Below are 20,264 nucleotides of genomic sequence, written 5' to 3'. Positions count from 1 at the left end.
ATTACACATATAGACACTCTCTCCCTACTATCTTCCTCAGTTCACTTTAGTTTCCCGAGATGTTGCATTTTTGTTAATCCATTAATTTTGAGTTCCATAAAATTTGAAAGGAGCTTTGTAACCAGTCATTGGTGGCTTATGCCTCTAATCCTAGCTACTCAGGAGACTGAAAGCTGAGGGATGTGGTTGGAAGTCAGCCCAGGCAGAAAAGAACGAAAAAAAGAAAATTCAAAATGTAGAAAGTGAGAGATCTCGTTGTCTTTGAAACTAGACATGAGTAAATTGATGCAGGTATGAGGAAGTAACAAATATTTCCTCTCCTAAGGAAAATAGCTCGTCTCTGGTGGGCCGAGACTAGGATTCAGAATCAAAGCCTTTCGTATAGAAAGGATGATAAACTCGGTGGTGAGCTGGAGTATCTTTGGTTCTGAGGGGCAGGAGTGTCAGAAAAGGAATTTTGATGAGACTTTGTCTAAGATGGAGAGAAACAAATTTCAAAGTTCCCACAGATACCTAAAGTAATTCTTAGAAGTTGGAACTGAAGAGATCTAAGTATAAATCCTTACTGTCAGGATCCATTCCTGCTTAGATGAAAGGTAAAGGGATTTACCAAACTCCCTTGTGGTCTCCAGATCTAGAAAATAATGCTGTTCCTCACCTAATGGTTGAGATACAAAGTAGCAAAATATATAAATTATTCAAAAAAAGAAGTGAAAGCAGTTATGATAGAACCAAACCATATTTGGAAAATAACCTCAAAAATACTAAAGGCAGATGGTTAGTACTCAGCTTGAATCTCTAGCAGTATATGGTTGAGTAAATATTTCCTTTAATATAAAAAGAGAAAAAATGAAACAGAGAAACTTTATTTTCCATTGTAAAATGGCAGTTATTTTCTTAATACATTAGTGTTAGAAAAGTATATATTTCTCATAAATCAGTTCCTACTTTGATATTTTTATATCTCTAATGGTTAGGATGGGAGAAAATGTCTTTACCTTTGCATTAATGAATCTTTGGATCTCATTTATATATTTTTTCCTGACTCTTTTTAGATGTCCAAGAAATGGAGGATGTGATTAAGACCTGCCAGGAAAGTCCAGATGAATGTCTGTGTGAAGTAGCAGTCACAAATAGTAACACAGTGGAGGAAAGAATGAAATTATTGACAACTTTTAATTTGAGCTCGAAATATAAGCCAGAACTAATTAGAAATAATGGGAATTCCTTAGGGATGGGGCCTGAGAAGCTCATTGAGTATGGGAACATGCTTCTCTCTAGTAAGCCTGATGAAATCCATGCTGCATATAGGACTGGTGTGTCTCCTGTAGTTGTAAAAACCCTCAAATATTTGGGGCATTTTAGTCAAAATTACAAGCATCCAAATGATCTGCAGTATTTTGAATATGGTAGAGAAGAAAATACATTCTAAGAATGTATTTTGTAGACAAAATCAAGTTTGTTTGGGAGAACCCTCCTACAGCCCTAATGAATATAGAGAAGACTGTGCTAAGTCAGCTTTCCTTGGCGGAGAAATACTTCTGGGAGAAAGCAAAACACCTGAATGTACTGTATGTGGAAATACATTCCACTTAAGACCTATAGCCTTAAGACCTATAGCCACTACACATCAGAAAATATACACAGGAGAGAATTCTTATACCGGTAGTGGATGTGAGAAATCTTTAGGTAGGGAAACACACCTTAAAAACCTCAGAGCAAATGTCCGAAGAAGTCTGATAAATATATGCAATGTGCAAAATCTCTCTCTCAGAAGTCATACCTGACTTTCCAACTTTAAACACCCACAGAAGAGAAACCCTATCAATATGAGGAGTGTAGAAATTTTTCCACTGAGATGCCAGCTCTAGGCAGACATCAGAGAACTCACATGGGAGAGAAACATTATGAGTGCAATCAATGTGGGAAGTCTTTCAGACTGAGGTCATTTGTCACTTTACATCAGAGAATACACACAGGAGAAAAACCTTACAAATGTGACAAATGTGGAAAGTCTTTCAGACAGAATTCATACCTCACATTGTATCAGAGAACACAAACAGGAGAGAAACCTTATGAATGTAAAAAAAAACCTGAAAACTTTATACTGCAAGGCACAACTTGCCATACATCAGAGAACACACACAGGAGAGAAACCTTATAACAGGCTTGGAAAGTCTTTCACCAAGAAGGCAGATCGTCAGTGAAGACACACAGGAGAGAAACGCTATGAATGTAACATATGTGAAAAGTCTTTCAGACATAAGTCATGCCTCTCTGTGCATCACATAAGACACACAGGAGAAAAACCTTACGAATATAACAAATGTGCGAAGTCTTTCAAATATGTCATCCCTCTCTCTGCATCACAGAACACATACTGGAGAGAAATCTTATGAATGTAACAGGTGCGGAAAGTCTTTCACCAAGAAGACAAATCTCACTGTGCATTAGAGAACACACACAGGAGAGAAACCTTCTGAGTGTAACCAATGTGGAGTGTCTTTCAGCCAGAAGTCACACCTTACTTTCCATCAGAGAATGCACACAGGAGAGAAACCTTATAAGTGTAACAAATGTGGAAAGTCTTTCACCCGGAAAGTATTCCTTCAGGTTCATCAGAGAACACACACAGGAGAGAAACCCTATGAATGTAAGAAATGTGCAAAGACCTTCACCCGGATGTCAACCCTCAAATCACATAAGAGAACTCACACTGGTGAAAAACCTTATGAATGAAAAAATGTGGGAAGTCTTTCAGAAAGAAGGCATACCTCACTTCGCATCACAGAACACACACAGGAGAGAAACCTTATGAATGTAACAAATGTGGAAAGTTTTTCAGACAGAAGTCCAAACTTCCTTTGCATCAGAGAATACACACAGGAGAAAAACCTTACGAATGCAACAAATGTGGAAAGGCTTTCACGCAGAGATCATACCTCGGCAGGCATAACAGGATTCACACAGGTGAGAAACCTTATGAATGTGACAAATGTGGGAAGTTCTTCACCCAGAGTTTACAACTCAGCTCACATAAGAGAATTCGTGCACGTGAAAAATTTTAGGAGCATAAATGTGGAAAGTCACCTGGAAGAACCCACACAGAATGGAAGCATTATGAATGTAGCAAACGTGCAGTCTTACCCAGAAATCACAGCTCATACTTCATCCTTGAACACCCGTAGGAGAGAAATTTCATTTATGAAACAAATGTGGAAAGTTTTGTAAGAAATCATACTTGGGTTTGCATTGGAAAGCATATATCTGACAGACACCGTGTGACTGTAACAAATGTGGTAAGTCCTTCACCAAGAAAGCATGGCTGAGTGTTTATAGCCCACACACAGGAGAGAAACTTTATGAATATAGCAAACATGCAAGATCTTTCACCTGGAAGGCATACCTCAGTATTCAAAGAACTGGCATCCATGGAAAAGAAAACTAACGTAACAAATGTGCAATGACTTTTAATTACAAGCTCATTCTCAGTGCACTTGAGAGCATACACAAGAGAAACTCAGAGTGTAATGTAGAAAAAAATTTAGCCCGAAGTTACATTTCTATAGGCATCAGAGACCTGGACACAGAACAGAATCTCTAAATGTGTATATCAGAGGAAGTCTTTCAAGAAGAAGTCAACTTCAGCAAGCATTAGAGGACTCACCCAGGAAAAAAGACAATAGGAACGTCTTTGTCAGAAACCTCTGTAAATTATAGAGAAATCCTTCATGGCAGAGGTAAGCTAGGTATAATGGGAAATTATTTTTTACTCTTGGACACTCACTGACCCAACGTTTCTCATCTTCTTGATGTGTTGAGTGGGAATGATGTACCTGAGTATTATCCAAAGGATTTGGACATAAGTGGTGGGCATCAGTTACTTCTGTGCTTGACAAGTAATGAGTGTTAAGTTGTTGGTTTCTTGAAGAAATTTGATAAACTAATCAACAATAAGAGTTCCAGCCAAGCATGGGTGACTCAAGCCTGTCTTCCTAGGTAATCAGGAGGCTGAGATCTGAGGGTCACAGTTCAAACCCAACCAGTGCAGGAAAGTCTGTGAGACTTTTCTCTCCAATTAACCAACAGAAAACTGGAAGTGGTGCTGTAGCTCTGGTGGTAGAGCACTAGCCCAGAGCCGAAGAGCTCAGGGACAGTGCCCAGGCCAAGAGTTCTGGCCCTTTTTAAGACTGGAGTCCTATCATCTCCAAGGTGGTTTGGGGAGTGATAAATTAGAAAAAGCCATGATTTGAGCCATGGAACATTGGTTTCTCCACGGCTCCCATAAAATCTCCCACTAACTGTACATGTGGTCAGTGCATAATAACATGATGGAAGATACCACTACATGTTTAGTATAAAGTGTGCACAGTAGTTTTGTCCCCAAGCTGGTGTATGAAACATTCAGAGAACACAGGACACACATTTGGGGGCACATTTTCTTTGTGTGTTGATACAAGTCCTGCAGCTTTAACTTTGAGCCTAGACACTGTCCTTAAGCATCTTTCTTCAAGACTAATGCTCCACCACTTGAACCACAGTTCCACATCTGGTTTCTTTGGCAGATAAAGACAAGTCTTGAGCATTTGTTTTTGAATGAGTAACCCCAAAATGACTTTGTTGCTTCCTATATATTAATCACTGGTATGAATCACATGTGATTCATTCACTCATAGCCCATTCTGTTCTGTTCAGTGCCTTAAAATAAAACATCATTGTGCATGATGTGAAAAGCCTGTTTTCTCACTCTTCTAGGGGTTGAAAGTGTGAAGTTCTCAGAAATAAGAATGAATATGTTTATCACTACTACTGTCCCTTTCTCCAGCTCCCTGAAAGTGGTTGTGGATTATAATGTCTGGGTTCACTACAGCCCTCAAACCTCACAAAGTTAGTAGTCATAGCTCTCATCTTCCTGCCGGGCCAGCCGGCAGGGGAACAGAAATCCTGACTGAGGGGCGGCAGGGATACGGAAAAGGAAAAATAAGGCAAGAGAAAAAAGACAAGAGACAAAGATGGGGTACGGGAGGTCTACAGCCATAAGGTTGAACCTCAAGACTGCAGCCAAGTTTATTCCAACTCCCAGCTTATATGCAGTTTTGGAACCAGGGAATAGCATAGGATTGTTAACATTCCAGAACATAAAGAGTCTTTGAAGTTTGCAACATTTGATTACAGTAAACACAGGACAAGGTTGATTAACATAGGAATCTACTCCAGCGGACATAGCAAGGTGGGGGCATAGCAAAGTAATTCCGGACAGTAGCTGTGAACGGATGTCCTTGCCTTTAGCATATCCTGGCGGTAACAGCACAGCCAGAGGTGATAATTTACCCAGCTGCAGGTCTGGCTCCCTATCTGCAGGTCTGGCTCCCGTCATCTTGGCGACATCGGCACAGCCAGAGGTCAGGATGAGCTTAGCTGCTAGCTCGGCTCCCGACAGTTCCCCCGTCTTTTTATTAAAAGAAGCGAACCCGCCTGTCTTAGGTGGGGTGGGTGCCCCAGCCCGCCTTACCCGTCTTGGGGAACAACTTCAGAGCAGTGCTGAAGGCCCTGTCTTAGGTCGGTCTAAGGCTGGCACCGCCTCATACCCGTCTCTGGCTGCGGTTCCTCTCGGGGGAAATTCATTTACTTGGAGCTTGACCTTATGCAGCTGGCTGGCTAAACTCATGAAAGAGTTTTGCAATATGCGTACAATGCAAGGAAGACATAGGCAAGCCATCAGCAAAAGTATCCCTGGGCCGAGCAATGTCATTAGCAGCCCCTTAACGTTAGTTAAGGAAGGGACATACTGTTGAAGTTGTTCAAACAGTTCTTTTGCTGTTTCTGCCACTTTAAAGTCCAAAGGCGGAGCCTGTTCTAGTCCGGCTATTTGTCTATGGAGTTGAAAGAGATCTAAGGACAAGTTATTATGGTGCCAAATACCATTTAAATGTGCTACAACTTGTTCCCAAGGATAGCTTGACCCATTATACTTATGGGGGGTCACACAAATAAAGTCAAACCCAGCATGACAGCGCACCCGTTGCAAAGTTTGTAAGGCACGAATTTGTTCTCCCAGAGACAACACAGATTCATACAATGCTTCTAATTTTTGTTCTACCTTATCATCAATCCTGCCTTGAAAGTGCAGGGCTTGCGTGGTATTATGAGCAAGCTGATTAACATGGTGAGCTGTCTGCACATTTTGTGTTAAAGCCACAGTAGCTGCTGCAGCAGAGGCAGCTAAGGAAATAAAGGCTAAAATTCCTGCTATTAATAGCCCTACAAATCGTCTAGGGCGCATAAGTTCTTTTAAATGTTTTAACACTTGAATACCTGTTTCTTCATACCAAGCTTCAAATAAGTTTACAGGAAGCATAACAAATGGTGGTTGCTTAATAATAATTACAGAATCAGTAAGACCACTATACAAGCAATTTGTAAAAGAACAGTTAGTGCAGGTAACATTGAAATACATGGCTCCTATAGAAATATTAAAAGGTCCATACATAATAGCATAAGGGGGTGTTACACAACTCATAATATTTTTTAAAGAAGTAGAAGTGGGCCAGGAGATATTATTCAGAGCAGCCACTAACATCCAGACATGGCGTTGAGGGCGTCCATTCATCCACCACAGACCTGGGTTGAACTTATTGGTGAGATTAGCTCCAGACCAGTCCATCAGCTGAGAATTAGTTCCGTACGCTGATCTGTTGACATGGACGAACACCTCAGCTTCCTCCCAGGTCGCAGGGTGCACAATCGGTGGATCTGGCACATAAGCCCAGTGGGTCAGCGCTTGTACCGTCCTGATGAGTTTCCACAATCCGAACACAACGCTCAGGTAGCCAGCGGGCATCATTTTCATCCTGTGAAAAAACACAGACATGTCCTCGACCCCATGTCAATACCGGATCGGGCCCGTGCCAAGCACTTGTTAGAGGATCTTTCCACTTAACTTGAGCAAAAGCTCTTTGCTCTCTCTTTTCCCAGAACCGCTGTGCTGCGGAGTGGCCATTGCAATCCAAATTTAAAAAATTTAGTACGAATAAAGCATGAGAAAGTATATTAACAGGAGAGAAGGGGTATAGTTCCCCCCCTTTTAATTTAGAAATTTGGTGTTTTAACAAACCGTTGGCCCGTTCGACAATTCCTTGACCATGAGGATTATAGGGGATTCCTGTAGAGTGAACAATTTGGTAAGATTTGCAAAAAGTTTGAAAAGCTCGTCCAACATATCCCGGACCATTATCAGTTTTAATTTGTTTAGGAAGTCCCATAGTAGCAAAGCAGCGTAAGGCATGGGAGATAAAATGTTTGCCAGCTTCCCCGCTAAGAGGAGTAGCCATAATAAAATTAGAGTAAGTGTCTATTGTAACATGGACAAAGCGGAGCCGTCCAAAGGAAGGGATGTGGGTAACATCCATTTGCCAAACATGATTAGCCACTAAGCCTCGGGGATTAATCCCATTGGAGGGCACAGGCAGGAAGGTAGCACAGTTGGGACAAGTTTTTACAATTTGACGAGCTGCCTCACGAGTAATATGAAATTGTTGACGTAAGGCACGACTGTTTTGATGGTGGGCAGCATGTGATTGCTTTGCCAAGTCAATTTGAGAAAGAAAAATTTGGGTAGCCTCATCCGTAACAGCATTGCCCTCACTTAATGGTCCAGGAAGCTTAGTATGAGCACGTATAAATCCAAAAAAACACGGACAGGTGCGAGAGTGAAGAAGAAGTTGTATCTGGCGAAAAAGAGTTTGGATAGTGGAATTAGCTGTACCAAGAAAAGGGACAGTTTCAATGACCTGAAGGGCTCGAATAACATAATGACTATCTGAATATAAATTAAAGGCTTTAGTAGGTAAAAGAGTAAGGGCCTCTAAAACTGCTTGAAGTTCAACTTCCTGGGCAGAAGAAAGCCCAGTGTCCCAAGATCTAGTTTCACCATCAATAGTAAGAGCTGCTGTTCCATTAGAGGATCCGTCTGTAAACACCAAGGCAGCCATAGAAAGAGGAGATAAAGATACAATCTGAGGAAATATAAAAGTGTAAGAAGAGGCAAAGTGAAGTAACTTGTTGGAGGGACAATGATGTGAAATTGTGCCCACAAAATTGGCCCAAGCAATGGCCCAGGAATCACAATGAATATAAAGCCATTCTTGCTGCTGCAAAGTATAGGGGATATAAATAACCTGTGGATCTCGTCCAAGATACTTACAAGATTCCACACGGCACATATGGACTAAGGTGGCTACCAATTCATAATAAGGAGTTAACACTTTTGAAGGAGTAGCAGGCAAGGAAAGCCACAAAAGGGGTCCCTTCTGCCAGAGGACCGCTGTTGGAGAATGAGGTGTAGTTAAAATATAAGCTTCCCAAGGGGCTGAGTAATCAATATAATTTATATGTTGGGAAGAAATGGCAGAATTTACTATGCTCAAGGCTTCTGCTGCTTCAGTTGTTATTTCTCTGGGAGATGTAGGGTCAGGGTCCCCCTTTAATAGATCAAACAAGGGTTTTAATTCAGCCGTGGACAATTTAAGATAAGGGCGAAGCCAATTAATATCTCCCAGGAATTTTTGAAAATCATGCAAAGTACGTAAATGAGAAGTCTTAATCTGTAATTTCTGGCTAGTAAAATAATAAGGACCCAAAATATGACCAAGATAAGTATATGGAGGATGCTCTTGCACCTTTTCACTAGCTATTATTAACCCAAAAGAGGTGAGATCTTGCTTTAACTGTCCAAAGGCTTGGCGTACTACTTCAGGGTTTAAGTGAGCCAACAAAATATCATCTGTGTAGTGAATAATATAAACAGAAGGAAAATTTTGGCGAGTAGAAGAGAGAGCCCGTGCCACAAAGCTTTGACACAAAGTGGGGCTGTTTGCCATGCCTTGGGGTAACACTAGCCAATGGTATCTTTTCATGGGTTCTTTAAAATTTGTAGAGGGGACACTAAAAGCAAAGCGTTTGCAATCTTGAGGAGCAAGAGGTATGGTATAAAAACAATCTTTTAAGTCAATTATAATTTTGTATGTATTTTGAGGAATTGCCATAGGTGAGGGCAAGCCTGGTTGTAATGCCCCCATAAGTTCCATGGTGGCATTTACTCGCCGGAGATCCTGTAGGAGTCTCCATTTGCCAGATTTCTTTTTGACAACAAAAATAGGCGAATTCCATGGGGAAGTAGTAGGAGCAATGTGGCCCAAGTCCAGCTGTTCCTGCACCAGCTGTTGGGCAACAACAATTGATAGGGGCCACTGATCCACCCACACCGGACTGTCTGATAACCATGTGATAGGATCGGCATGAGGGACAGGATGAGCAGCAACCCCCGTTAAAAATATCCCAGCCCTTGTCTAGGAGGTCGGGGCTGAGGTTGAATGGGTTCTCTAATACCTTGCTGATGACTTCCCAATCCTCCTGAGGGCAGTAGCCCTTGACTTAGGAGTTGACGAGTGACTGCGTCACTAGGGCTAAACAAATAAACTCCCATTTTTTCCATAATATCTCTGCCACACAAATTTATGGGCAAATAATCTAATACAAAAGGCTGGAAAGTCCCAGAATGCCCCTCACCATCTCTCCAGTTAAGGATGGCACTGCTTTGTTGGGTGTCTGTGGCATGGCCAATCCCCTGCAGGGATGTAAGAGACGCAGTAAGAGGCCAGTTGGAAGGCCAATGTCTCTTGGCTATCACAGACACATCTGCTCCTGTATCTAACAGACCTCGGAAGGGCTTTTCTTGTATATAAATTGTAAGCTCGGGCCTCTCCCGTTTTATGTTTTGAACCCAAAATATGTCTGAGGACCCGAAACTCCTTTCTCCCCTCGGGTTCGGGGTGGCTGATGCACCGACTGAAATTAAAGGAATAAGGATGAGCTGAGCAATTCTTTGTCCTGCAGGGATAGAGATAACACTAACAGGCGCTGAAGCCATGATTTTTATTTCTCCAGTATAGTCCTGATCTATCACTCCTGGAATAATATGCAGGCCTCTCAGCGCAGAGATACTGCGGCCTAACAGCAAGCTAACGGATCCCCTCGGTAGGGGGCCAATGGCTCCTGTAGGGAGGGCCTGGACTCCCATCTCCGGAGTCAGTACTGAGCTGGTGGAGGAGCAGAGGTCCAATCCTGCACTCCCTGGCGTTGCTCGGAGGAGGCAGGAAACTGATTGTAACTGCGAGTTGTTGGGGGATGGGCCTGAGGTTGGGGGAAGGAAGGGGCCGCCCCAAAATTTCTCTGCGGGGCCAGGGGCTGGCCCCTCTGCCAGTTTCCCGAAATCGGGCGGCCAGAGTTAACAAAAGTAGATCTACATTTCCTAGCCCAATGCTTCCCTTTATTACAACGGGGACAAGTTCCAGGCTTAGCTCTCCTTTCCTGGTTAGGGCAGTGAGCCATTAAGTGGCCCATTTGTCCGCAGGAAAAACAGCTGCCAGGAGGCCCAGCAGTGCGCAGATGTCCCTTTCCTTTTTCCCCTGTGCGGGGGGTGCGCAAGAACTCAGTTACAGTCTGCCCCTGGAGCACTGCAGCCAGCGTGAGGCCCTGCATATAGGATGGGCCAATGTCTGCACAAAGCCGTATATAGTCAGTTATTTCTCCCTTTCTCTTAACAGGTCTGATGGCTGCTTGGCAGGCTGCATTAGCATTCTCATAAGCCAATTGTTGTACAAGGATCTTGCTGGCACCCTCATCTCGGATCAGACGACTTGTCGCCTCCAATAACCGAGAGACAAAGTCTTGATAAGGCTCATCTGACCCCTGTCTAATTTTGGAGAGGTCTTCAGTCTTACTAGAGTTAGGAAGTCTACTCCAGGCACGTTTAGCGGCAGCACTTATCTGATCGTAAACGTCCGGGGCGTAATCTAACTGGGTCTCGGTGCTAGCATGATCACCTTCCCCAGCCAGCTCCGCAAATGAAGCAGGCACATTATTTGCTCTGTTAGTCTCTGCTATAGCCTGACACTGATCTACAAATTCAGACTTCCATAGCAAGTAATCTCCTCCACTAAGACAAGCCTTAGCTAACTGTTTCCAATCATTTGGGCATAAAGTTTTAGCAGCCAAGGTATCAAGAATAACTTGAGTAAATGGCGCTGTAGGGCCGTATTGAGCACAAGCATTCTTCAGATCACTTATTTGTTTAAATGGCAAAGGCTGGTGGACTGCTTCGTTATCTTCAGTCCTCCTTACTGGGAATAATTGAAAACCAGAAATGTCCTCCCCTTCATGAGCAGCCTGCGCCAGGGAGAGTTGCAGGGCACTACGCTTAGGGGAAGGATTAGGACTTGACCCAAAAAGGAGTTCACTGCTCGGAGGGCCAGGCGCCTTTAACAGCGCTGGCTGAGATGGTACTGGCAGTGAGACAATAGCAGGCCGTGGGGGTGGTGGGAAAGGATCAAAGTCCGCCAAGATTGTGGGTGGGGGCCCACAAGTTTCTAACTTTGCAGGTGTTTGTTGTCCTAGCTGAAGCTGGGACAACAGGGTTATGGTTGATTCCAGCATTTTCTCAACATGAGTTAATCTGTCTACAGTAGGCTCATTGCATAATTTCTCCTCAGAGTCTGAGCCATCTGAGTCTTCCTTAGTATCTAGCCCAGTGGGTTCAGATCTTACTAATTTACTCAGCTCTTCCCGGGCAGCTGCATAAGTTCCGGGGGCTGGGTGATGTTCATCAGGCCCCTGTTCAGTTTCTCTGATGGACTGATCGAATCTAACCCGTTCATGTCTAGGATCCAAACAATCTCGGACCAGATTCCAGAGAATAAAGGCATCCACTGGGATTTTCTCAGGGCCATTTAAATCATAATACTCCTGAATCTTTTTCCCTATCTTTCGCCAAGTTTCTAAGTTAATGGTTCCTTCCTCCGGGAACCAGGGGCATGCTTCCTCAACAAAATGAAAGAAACGTTCTAACTGACTTTGGCCAATTTTCACTCCCCGGGTATGTAGCATGCCTTTGAGGGCCTGCACGTATAGCGTGCGGCTATTACCTTGTCCCATAATTTATTACTCCCGACGATACACTCTCCTCCCGCTCTCCTTCTCAACTATTCGGACGTCCTTACCTGAGCGGGGGTCACCTGCCGTCGATCCCAGGTCTTCAAGTCCCTGTTCCAGGCGCCAAACCTGCCGGGCCAGCCGGCAGGGGAACAGAAATCCTGACTGAGGGGCGGCAGGGATACGGAAAAGGAAAAATAAGGCAAGAGAAAAAAGACAAGAGACAAAGATGGGGTACGGGAGGTCTACAGCCATAAGGTTGAACCTCAAGACTGCAGCCAAGTTTATTCCAACTCCCAGCTTATATGCAGTTTTGGAACCAGGGAATAGCATAGGATTGTTAACATTCCAGAACATAAAGAGTCTTTGAAGTTTGCAACATTTGATTACAGTAAACACAGGACAAGGTTGATTAATATAGGAATCTACTCCAGCGGACATAGCAAGGTGGGGGCATAGCAAAGTAATTCCGGACAGTAGCTGTGAACGGATGTCCTTGCCTTTAGCATATCCTGGCGGTAACAGCACAGCCAGAGGTGATAATTTACCCAGCTGCAGGTCTGGCTCCCTATCTGCAGGTCTGGCTCCCGTCATCTTGGCGACATCGGCACAGCCAGAGGTCAGGATGAGCTTAGCTGCTAGCTCGGCTCCCGACACATCTTTTGTAGTCAGAGGCCAAATGTGAAATGAGTGTAATTCCTATCATCTATTGTCACGATTTCTTGATTTGTCCATTGAACATTACAGTGACTACTGCAGCAGTAAGCATGGTTGTGCCAGTGGCTTTACTGTATCCTGGTTTGTAATCTTTTGGATAGACATTCAAGAGTCATATTGCTGGGTCCTAGGGTAGTAGTGTGTTCAGTTTTATGAGGAATCTACAAGCTGGAGTGGCCACTCGGGTTTAAATATACTTCATGTGTTACAAAGATCATTCTCCCTGACTGAAACAGGGATGGGATATATTGGGAGGCTTCAGAAGAAACATGCTCATGAGACCAGATGTCATCAATGGATTGTTGCCATTACAATGGGAGTAGATAACTTCTTGTGAGGAGGAGCTTGGTAGGAAAGCTGGTTCAGTGGTCAGTTGCTCTCTACTTGGCATCACCGACATACAACCTAATAAGAAGGCCCAACACTGTAATTGGGTTTCTCAGTTGTTAATGCTAGGAACTAAACTAATTTTCTGTATTAAATATTCATTTCTTGGAAGTTCTGTTGCAGTAACACAAAAAGATTGAGACAGAAAGGCATAAAGAAGTTTCAGTTCACTTTGTAAGTTAGTCTGGCTAACCATGGATGCTGGTTTTCTCCAATCTTCTTAGCTATTCAGGACAAAGAGAGAGGAGGATGGAGTCTTCAGGCCATCCTGGGGAAAGACAGACTATCTGAAAAACAAACTAAAAGCAAAAGGATGACCAAGCAGTAACCACTTGCCTAATAAGCCTAAGGCTCTGCCTTCAGTGACTACTACTCTAAAAAGAAAAAAGAGAAATAGCCTGTTAAAACCCCTCAATCATGAACAGTTTTTACAAACTAGCTTATTCTTATAAAATTGCAAACAAGACTAGTAAATTTACATATAAGATAACATGTTCCATGACATTTATTTGCAATATGAAAGCAACACTTCAGCAAATGGAAAAAAATCATCCAAATACCACTGATTTATGTTTTTGAAAAACATTTATTGTTTCAGCCATACACACACACACACACACACACACACACACACACACACACACACACACGGAATACAATATGGAATACATTTTAGACTTTAAAATTAACATTTTATTATTAACACTTATGAAAAACAACTTTCTGCGATAATTTAACTTAATTAAAAATTCTCTGAGCCTAGCTTTAACTTTTAAATGTTTTCATTTTTATTGAAGATTGACATTTTATATTTTAAAGAATGTACTAAATTGTGATTGGTTTGTTCACCTAATGAACCCCACTAACACACATCTTCATATTCTATGTGTGCTGAGAACTCTTATGACTTACTCTCACCAAATTCCAAGCACCATATACTGCACTTGGAATCTTGAAGAACATTACATCTCTAGAACTTACTCTTCCTGTACCACTAAGACCTAATGTCTTGGTCCAGTAACTCCCAGTTCCTGAAACCCCACATCCCTGGTAACTACGCTTCTTCCTTGTCTTTGTGAGTTCACATAGTTTGGATTATAAAGCTAAGTAAGTGTCCACTCTAAGTGAGATCCCTTTGTTCTGAGTCTATTTCTCTTCCACATAATGCTGTCTAACTCCATAAAGGCTGAGGCCAATGTTTTCCTTGTTATTAAAGAGGAATAACACTTTGGCATAATAACACTGATATGTTTGTATGGGACTTGAATTAAAAAAAAACTCAGGGAAATTAGAGAATGTTTCTTTAAAATTTTATTTACTATTTAGGCCAATAATCTCCTCTCCCAGACTACTCCGTTCCTCCGGATTTCGATCCCCCTTTTTCTATCTGTCAATCAGCGCCGCCTTTGAACTGAAAAGCTCTCAGTCTAACTTCAACTCACTCAAATCCGAGCAGCAGGAGCTCCTCCTGTATCTTCGGCTTCTCCCCCCCCCCCACCCCCCGCTCTTTATATCTGACTTCTTGTTGTTGGTGGTGTGGTTTTTTTTCCCTTAACCCCACTTTTTTATTTATTATTATTATTTTTTTGCACATTGATTGGATCCTTGGGGACGAGAGAAAACAAGAAATCCAAACTCACCCGTGCAGAAGATCTCCCCCCCTTCCCCTCCCCTCCTCCCTCTTTTCCCCTCCCCAGGAGAGAAAGACCCCAAAGCAGGAGGAAAAAAAAAAGTTCACCTTGTATTCGTCTTTTTCTTGCAATATTTTTTTTTTTTTTGCGAGGTGGGAAAAAAAACAAAACTTTTTTTTTTGGGGGGGGGAGGTGGTTTGTTACTATTTTTCTGGCCTTTCTTCTTCCTTCATTTTTCTTCCAAAATTGCTGCTGGTGGGTGACAAAAAAAAAAAAATGCCGCAGCTGAGCGGCGGTGGAGGAGATGACCTAGGCGCCAACGCCGAACTGATCTCCTTCAAAGACGAGGGCGAGCAGGAGGAGAAGAGCTCGGAAAACTCCTCGGCGGAGAGGGATTTAGCCGATGTCAAGTCGTCGCTAGTCAATGAATCAGAAACCAATCAGAACAGCTCCTCCGATTCCGAGGCGGAAAGATGGCCTCCGCCTCGATCCGAAAGTTTCCAAGACAAATCCCGGGAAAGTTTGGAAGAAGCAGCCAAGAGGCAAGATGGAGGGCTCTTTAAGGGGCCACCGTATCCCGGCTACCCCTTCATCATGATCTCCGACCTGACGAGCCCCTACCTCCCCAACGGACCGCTCTCACCCACCGCCTGAACCTACCTGCAGATGCAATGGCCCCTCCTTGACGTCCAAGCAGGGAGCCTCCAGAGCAGACAGGCCCTCAAGGATGCCCGCTCCCCCTCGCCTGCACACATTGTTTCCAACAAAGTGCCGGTGGTGCAGCACCCCCACCATGTCCACCCGCTCACGCCTCTCATCACCTACAGCAACGAACACTTCACCCCGGGAAACCCACCTCCACACTTACCAGCCGACGTAGACCCCAAAACAGGAATCCCACGGCCTCCACACCCTCCCGATATATCTCCATATTACCCGCTATCACCTGGCACTGTAGGACAGATCCCCCATCCGCTAGGATGGTTAGTACCACAGCAAGGTCAACCAGTGTACCCAATCACGACAGGAGGATTCGGGCACCCCTACCCCACAGCACTGACTGTCAACGCTTCCATGTCCAGCTTCCTGTCTTCTAGGTTCCCTCCCCACATGGTCCCACCACATCATACTTTACACAGGACTGGCATTCCCCACCCGGCCATAGTCACACCAACAGTCAAACAGGAATCCTCCCAGAGTGACGTCGGCTCACTGCACAGCTCAAAGCATCAGGACTCCAAAAAGGAAGAGGAAAAGAAGAAACCCCACATAAAGAAACCCCTCAATGCGTTCATGTTGTATATGAAGGAAATGAGGGCAAAGGTCGTGGCGGAAGGCACATTGAAAGAAAGCGCAGCCATCAACCAGATCCTGGGGCGAAGGTGGCATGCGCTGTCTAGGGAAGAACAAGCAAAGTACTGTGAGCTGGCTCGGAAAGAGGGACAGCTTCATATGCAGCTGTACCCTGGCTGGTCTGGGCGGGATAACTATGGGAAGAAGAAGAAGAGGAAAAGGGACAAGCAGCCAGGCGAGACCAATGAACACAGCGAATGTTTCCTAAATCCTTGCCTTTCACTTCCTCCGATTACAGACCTGAGCGCTCCTAAGAAATGCCGAGCGCGCTTTGGCCTTGATCAGCAGAATAACTGGTGCGGCCCCTGCAGATGCAAATACTCCAAAGAAGTGTCGGGCACTGTTCGGGCTTGACCGACAGACTTTATGGTGCAAACCCTGCAGGAGAAAAAAAAAGTGCGTTCGCTACTTACAAGGTGAAGGCAGCTGCCTCAGCCAGCCCTCTTCAGATGGAAGCTTACTAGACTCGCCACCCCCGTCCCCACCACACCTGCTAGGCTCCCCTCCCCAAGACGCCAAGTCACACACTGAGCAGACCCAGCCGCTCTCGCTCTCACTGAAGCCTGACCCCCTGGCCCACCTGTCCATGATGCCTCCACCTCCGGCGCTCCTGCTGGCTGAGGCCGCCCAAGGCAAGGCCTCTTCCCTCTGCCCCAACGGGGCCCTGGACCTGCCACCCGCCCTGCAGCCGCCCATCCTCCCGGCCATCGACATCTTCCTTACATTCCCACAACTCGCTGACTGGGACCCAGCCCCAGCCTCTGTCCCTGGTAACCAAGTCTTTAGAATAGATTTAGTTGTGTCAGCCCTGCCTGAGATGATTGCTTTCTTCCTGGTTCTTGATTTGCGCCTCTCTTCCCCCGCCCCCCTCCACACCCCTCCTTGGAAAAGCTTTTGTTTTGTACTCTTTTAATTTTGTGCCACGTGGCTACATAAGTTGATGTTTATCGAGTTCATTGGTCAATATTTGACCCATTCTTATTTCAATTTCTCCTTTTAAATATGTAGATGAGAGAAGAACCTCATGATTCTACCAAAATTTTTATCAACAGCTGTTTAAAGTCTTCGTAGCGTTTAAAAATATATATATATATACATAACTGTTATGTAGTTCTGATAGCTTAGTTTTAAAAGACTGATTAAAAAACAAAAAGGAAAAAAAAAAGAGAGAGAAGCAATTTTGAAGCAGCCCTCCAGAGGCGTTGGTTCTGTATTATTTGTATTAAATACGAGCTTGCGAACCAATCATTTTACACCTGGTTTTTGAACCACAAGAGGCACCATGGATGCCGTGCCATTTACCTTTATTTTTTTTTCCTCTGTGTGAAACAACTTTTATTGTGATGTTACTTGTTATTGTTTAAATGTACAGAAACAAAGGGTTAAAAATGTGTTAATATACCTTGTTCCTTGGTGTTGTTCTTTTGTGGGGAGGGGGTTGCTACTCAACAATTAATGGAATCATCATGCAGTTGGACCAGTAGTATTTATTGCTTTAGAGGTTGCTTGTTGTACTTGTATGTTGTCTCTTTTTAAATATGTTTTCTTTTCCTTTTTCTTGGAACTGTATAAAGTTTCCCCCGCCTCCCTTAGCATAAGCATCTTATATATAACAACTCATTTGTACAAGGTTTTTAAGTTTATATATAAAAATGTGTATATATATTTTTTGTTTCCCTTTTTTGACTTTTGTTTTTCCCGTCTGAAGCCCAGAATCTGCCAAATGGACATTCATAGTTGCATCCAGGATCAGTAGCATTCACAAACGTTGCTTTAAAAGCCATTAAGTAAAACAAGACTTGAAGTGTAGCGAGGAAATGCTAGATGCTGTTGAGCAGCAGTGGGAACTGCCCTTGTTCCATCCCGGCCCTGGAATCCTAGTCAGATGCCCTGCACCCTTAGGACATGGACTGACCGTGTGCAAAACTTTATGTGCCAAAATTCTCAGTGACTTTAGCTTTCTCCCTCTTTGATGCTGTACTTTCTGTTCATCATGTTTTGCTGTGATGTTACATAGGGAGATTTGTATGTAGTTTTAATGTCACCTATAACAAAATGTGTTTGATAGCAGATTGTCCAGAAAGCATTTTAAATGAAGAGGTATAAACCCTTAAGGGCCAAAATTCTGTATATTAGATTACTCTTAAATGAAAAATCCAGCTGCGCTTGTATGGACTTATATTACATACAAGTAGGTAGCAAACTTTAACAAAAAAAAAAAAACTAGGCATGTTGATGTTGCAAATGCTGTATAAAGCGAAGACCTGTTCATGCAGTGCCATTGTAGTTGACATGAAGCGATTGTAAAACTGTCTCCGATTTTTCTCTGGTTTATTAAAATGCTAACTATAACATTTTTTTTTCCTTTTTTGTGAATACTTTGAATGTTTCCTAACAGTTGTGATGTTACTGTTCCGTTTTATGCTCTTATTCCAAGTTCATTTTGAATGGTTTGGAAGCCATTTTTGTAATGAATAAATGTCCATGCTGTACAGTACCTGTAACATGCCATTCTGGATTAATAAAAGCAACTTAATATGTGCAAAAAAATTTTTTTTAATTTACAATTTAGTGTTTTTAAAATTAAATTAGGTATAAATTTAGGGGAAATGTTATTAGACTAACATATTAAATGTTATTAGATTAAGATATTAAAGTAAATTATCTGTGTTCACAGCAAAAGCCATTTGCAAAGAGTTGTATCACAGGCAAAGTTAATCGTAACCTTGTTTGTCAGGATATCTAGGCTAAATAACTTTCAGTAGCTATACAGTTTTTCTTACATAAAATGAGACATAGTATACCAAGATGAAAGTGAAATAATTCTGTAAACTCAAATGTCCTACAAGGAATGTTGAAGAAAGTTACTTCTGTAACTAAAACAAGTGAAAATAAATTGAAATTGTACAGTTGCACCATTGATTAAAAGAACAAATATCTCAGTACCTATGTAATACACAAGAATAGAGTACATAGCAACTGAATTATTGACATTACAGGAAATAAGTAAACTCAAAGTGATAGACTACAGATTTTTGTCTTACAGTGGTAGTTGTTTCCTTAAAGAGATGCCTGATGTAAAGGAGCAAATATCAGGGCAGAAGGACAAGATATGAGAAAAAGGTAAAATGATACTTACAAGATACAAGTTCTGATGAGAGAGATGTTTTAGTAAACAGTGGGATACGTTCACAGACAAAAGTGCAGGAAAAAAAGTGGAATCATTGCACAGAAAGAAAAGAATCTGCACAAGTTCTCATTATGAAAAGCTCTGATGGATTTCATGTCAAAAATGGAACAGAAAACTATGAGGATAGAGCAATGCCACTGAAATCATGAGAGCTCTTGAGATTTGATGTGAGGTATATTTCTAGAAAATACGCTTTTTCTCAAATAAGGAAAACACCCTACAGAAAATGAGCCAGGGCATGGAAGGACTTCATCAAGTAAAATATGACAACAGGAGATGGCAAGCACATATTTTACAAATACAGTAATGTATTTGTAAAATACTAGTGTGGGAGGGTACAGTAGTTAGGTTAGCACACCCAAATCCTCTAAGATAAGATCTGGAGTGTGTACTTCAGATATGGCCTTTGATTGGAACTTATCTATGAAACTCAGGCTGAATGAGGAGACTATGAACGAGGCCCGCAGAACCCATATGAAGAGCACTGTGTAACCACAGATGCTCTCTCTCTGGCTCTCTGCTTCTTCATTTACAAGGAGATGAGGTGTGGTTATGAATTTTCCAAGGTCTGTTCCAGTGCTAGAACTCAATAATTCTGCACTGCTGTGACTCTATATTTATATAGCCATATTTCTCTAATGATGGGTATATAAGAACGAGTCTATAAAAATAGCTTTAGTCACACAGTCCAAAAATGTCCAGGAGATTTGAAGTATTTAGAAAGATTAGTTTTATCCTCCTGAGTTAAAAGAAGCATTCTTGTGGAACACGCTTAAAATAGTCTGTTGTCAAGTCATTTCATTATTATTTTCTTCTTTTTTTGTTAGTCCAAAAATCTATGATCTCATTATTGATGATCATTTTGACACACTAGAGTGTTCACTAATCTTCCCTTTGTTTCTGAAAAGGTCCAGTCATCTAAGGGCCCTTATAATTTCTCCCTCTCTTTTTTTGCTCTACTGGAAGGAGATGGGTTTTATTTTTCCCTGCAAAGTCAA

General features: G+C 42.7%; 2 protein-coding genes across 2 annotated transcripts; both read left to right on the top strand.

Annotated features, from left to right (window-relative positions):
- The first annotated feature begins 1,234 nt into the window (after positions 1-1,234).
- Positions 1,235-3,007, top strand: LOC125345441 (zinc finger protein ZFP2-like). The gene is made up of 3 exons (XM_048337598.1): positions 1,235-1,316; positions 1,812-2,081; positions 2,603-3,007. The coding sequence occupies exons 1-3, from the start codon at positions 1,235-1,237 to the stop codon at positions 2,737-2,739; spliced, it is 489 nt and encodes a 162-aa protein (XP_048193555.1). The 3' UTR covers positions 2,740-3,007.
- Positions 3,008-14,989: 11,982 nt separating this feature from the next.
- LOC125345434 (transcription factor 7-like 2) lies at positions 14,990-16,867 on the top strand. Its single transcript, XM_048337595.1, is given in 3 exon segments — positions 14,990-16,275; positions 16,388-16,778; positions 16,780-16,867. Coding segments are annotated over 3 exon segments (1,755 nt in total). The 5' UTR covers positions 14,990-14,999.
- Positions 16,868-20,264: the final 3,397 nt, after the last annotated feature.

The sequence above is a fragment of the Perognathus longimembris genome, unplaced genomic scaffold, assembly GCF_023159225.1.
Source record: "Perognathus longimembris pacificus isolate PPM17 unplaced genomic scaffold, ASM2315922v1 HiC_scaffold_5663, whole genome shotgun sequence".
Classification (NCBI taxonomy): Eukaryota; Metazoa; Chordata; class Mammalia; order Rodentia; family Heteromyidae; genus Perognathus; species Perognathus longimembris.
This window is presented reverse-complemented; position numbering and strand designations above follow the sequence as displayed.

Excerpts from the sequence above, each read along its gene's own strand:
- LOC125345441 (XM_048337598.1), top strand. The coding sequence starts at position 1,235 with ATGGGGCCTGAGAAGCTCATTGAGTATGGGAACATGCTTCTCTCTAGT. Across the intron at positions 1,317-1,811 it reads CCATGCTGCATATAGGACTG|AAGAGAAACCCTATCAATAT; the intron begins GTGTGTCTCCTG and ends AAACACCCACAG. Across the intron at positions 2,082-2,602 it reads AGGAGAGAAACCTTATGAAT|TATTCCTTCAGGTTCATCAG; the intron begins GTAAAAAAAAAC and ends TCACCCGGAAAG.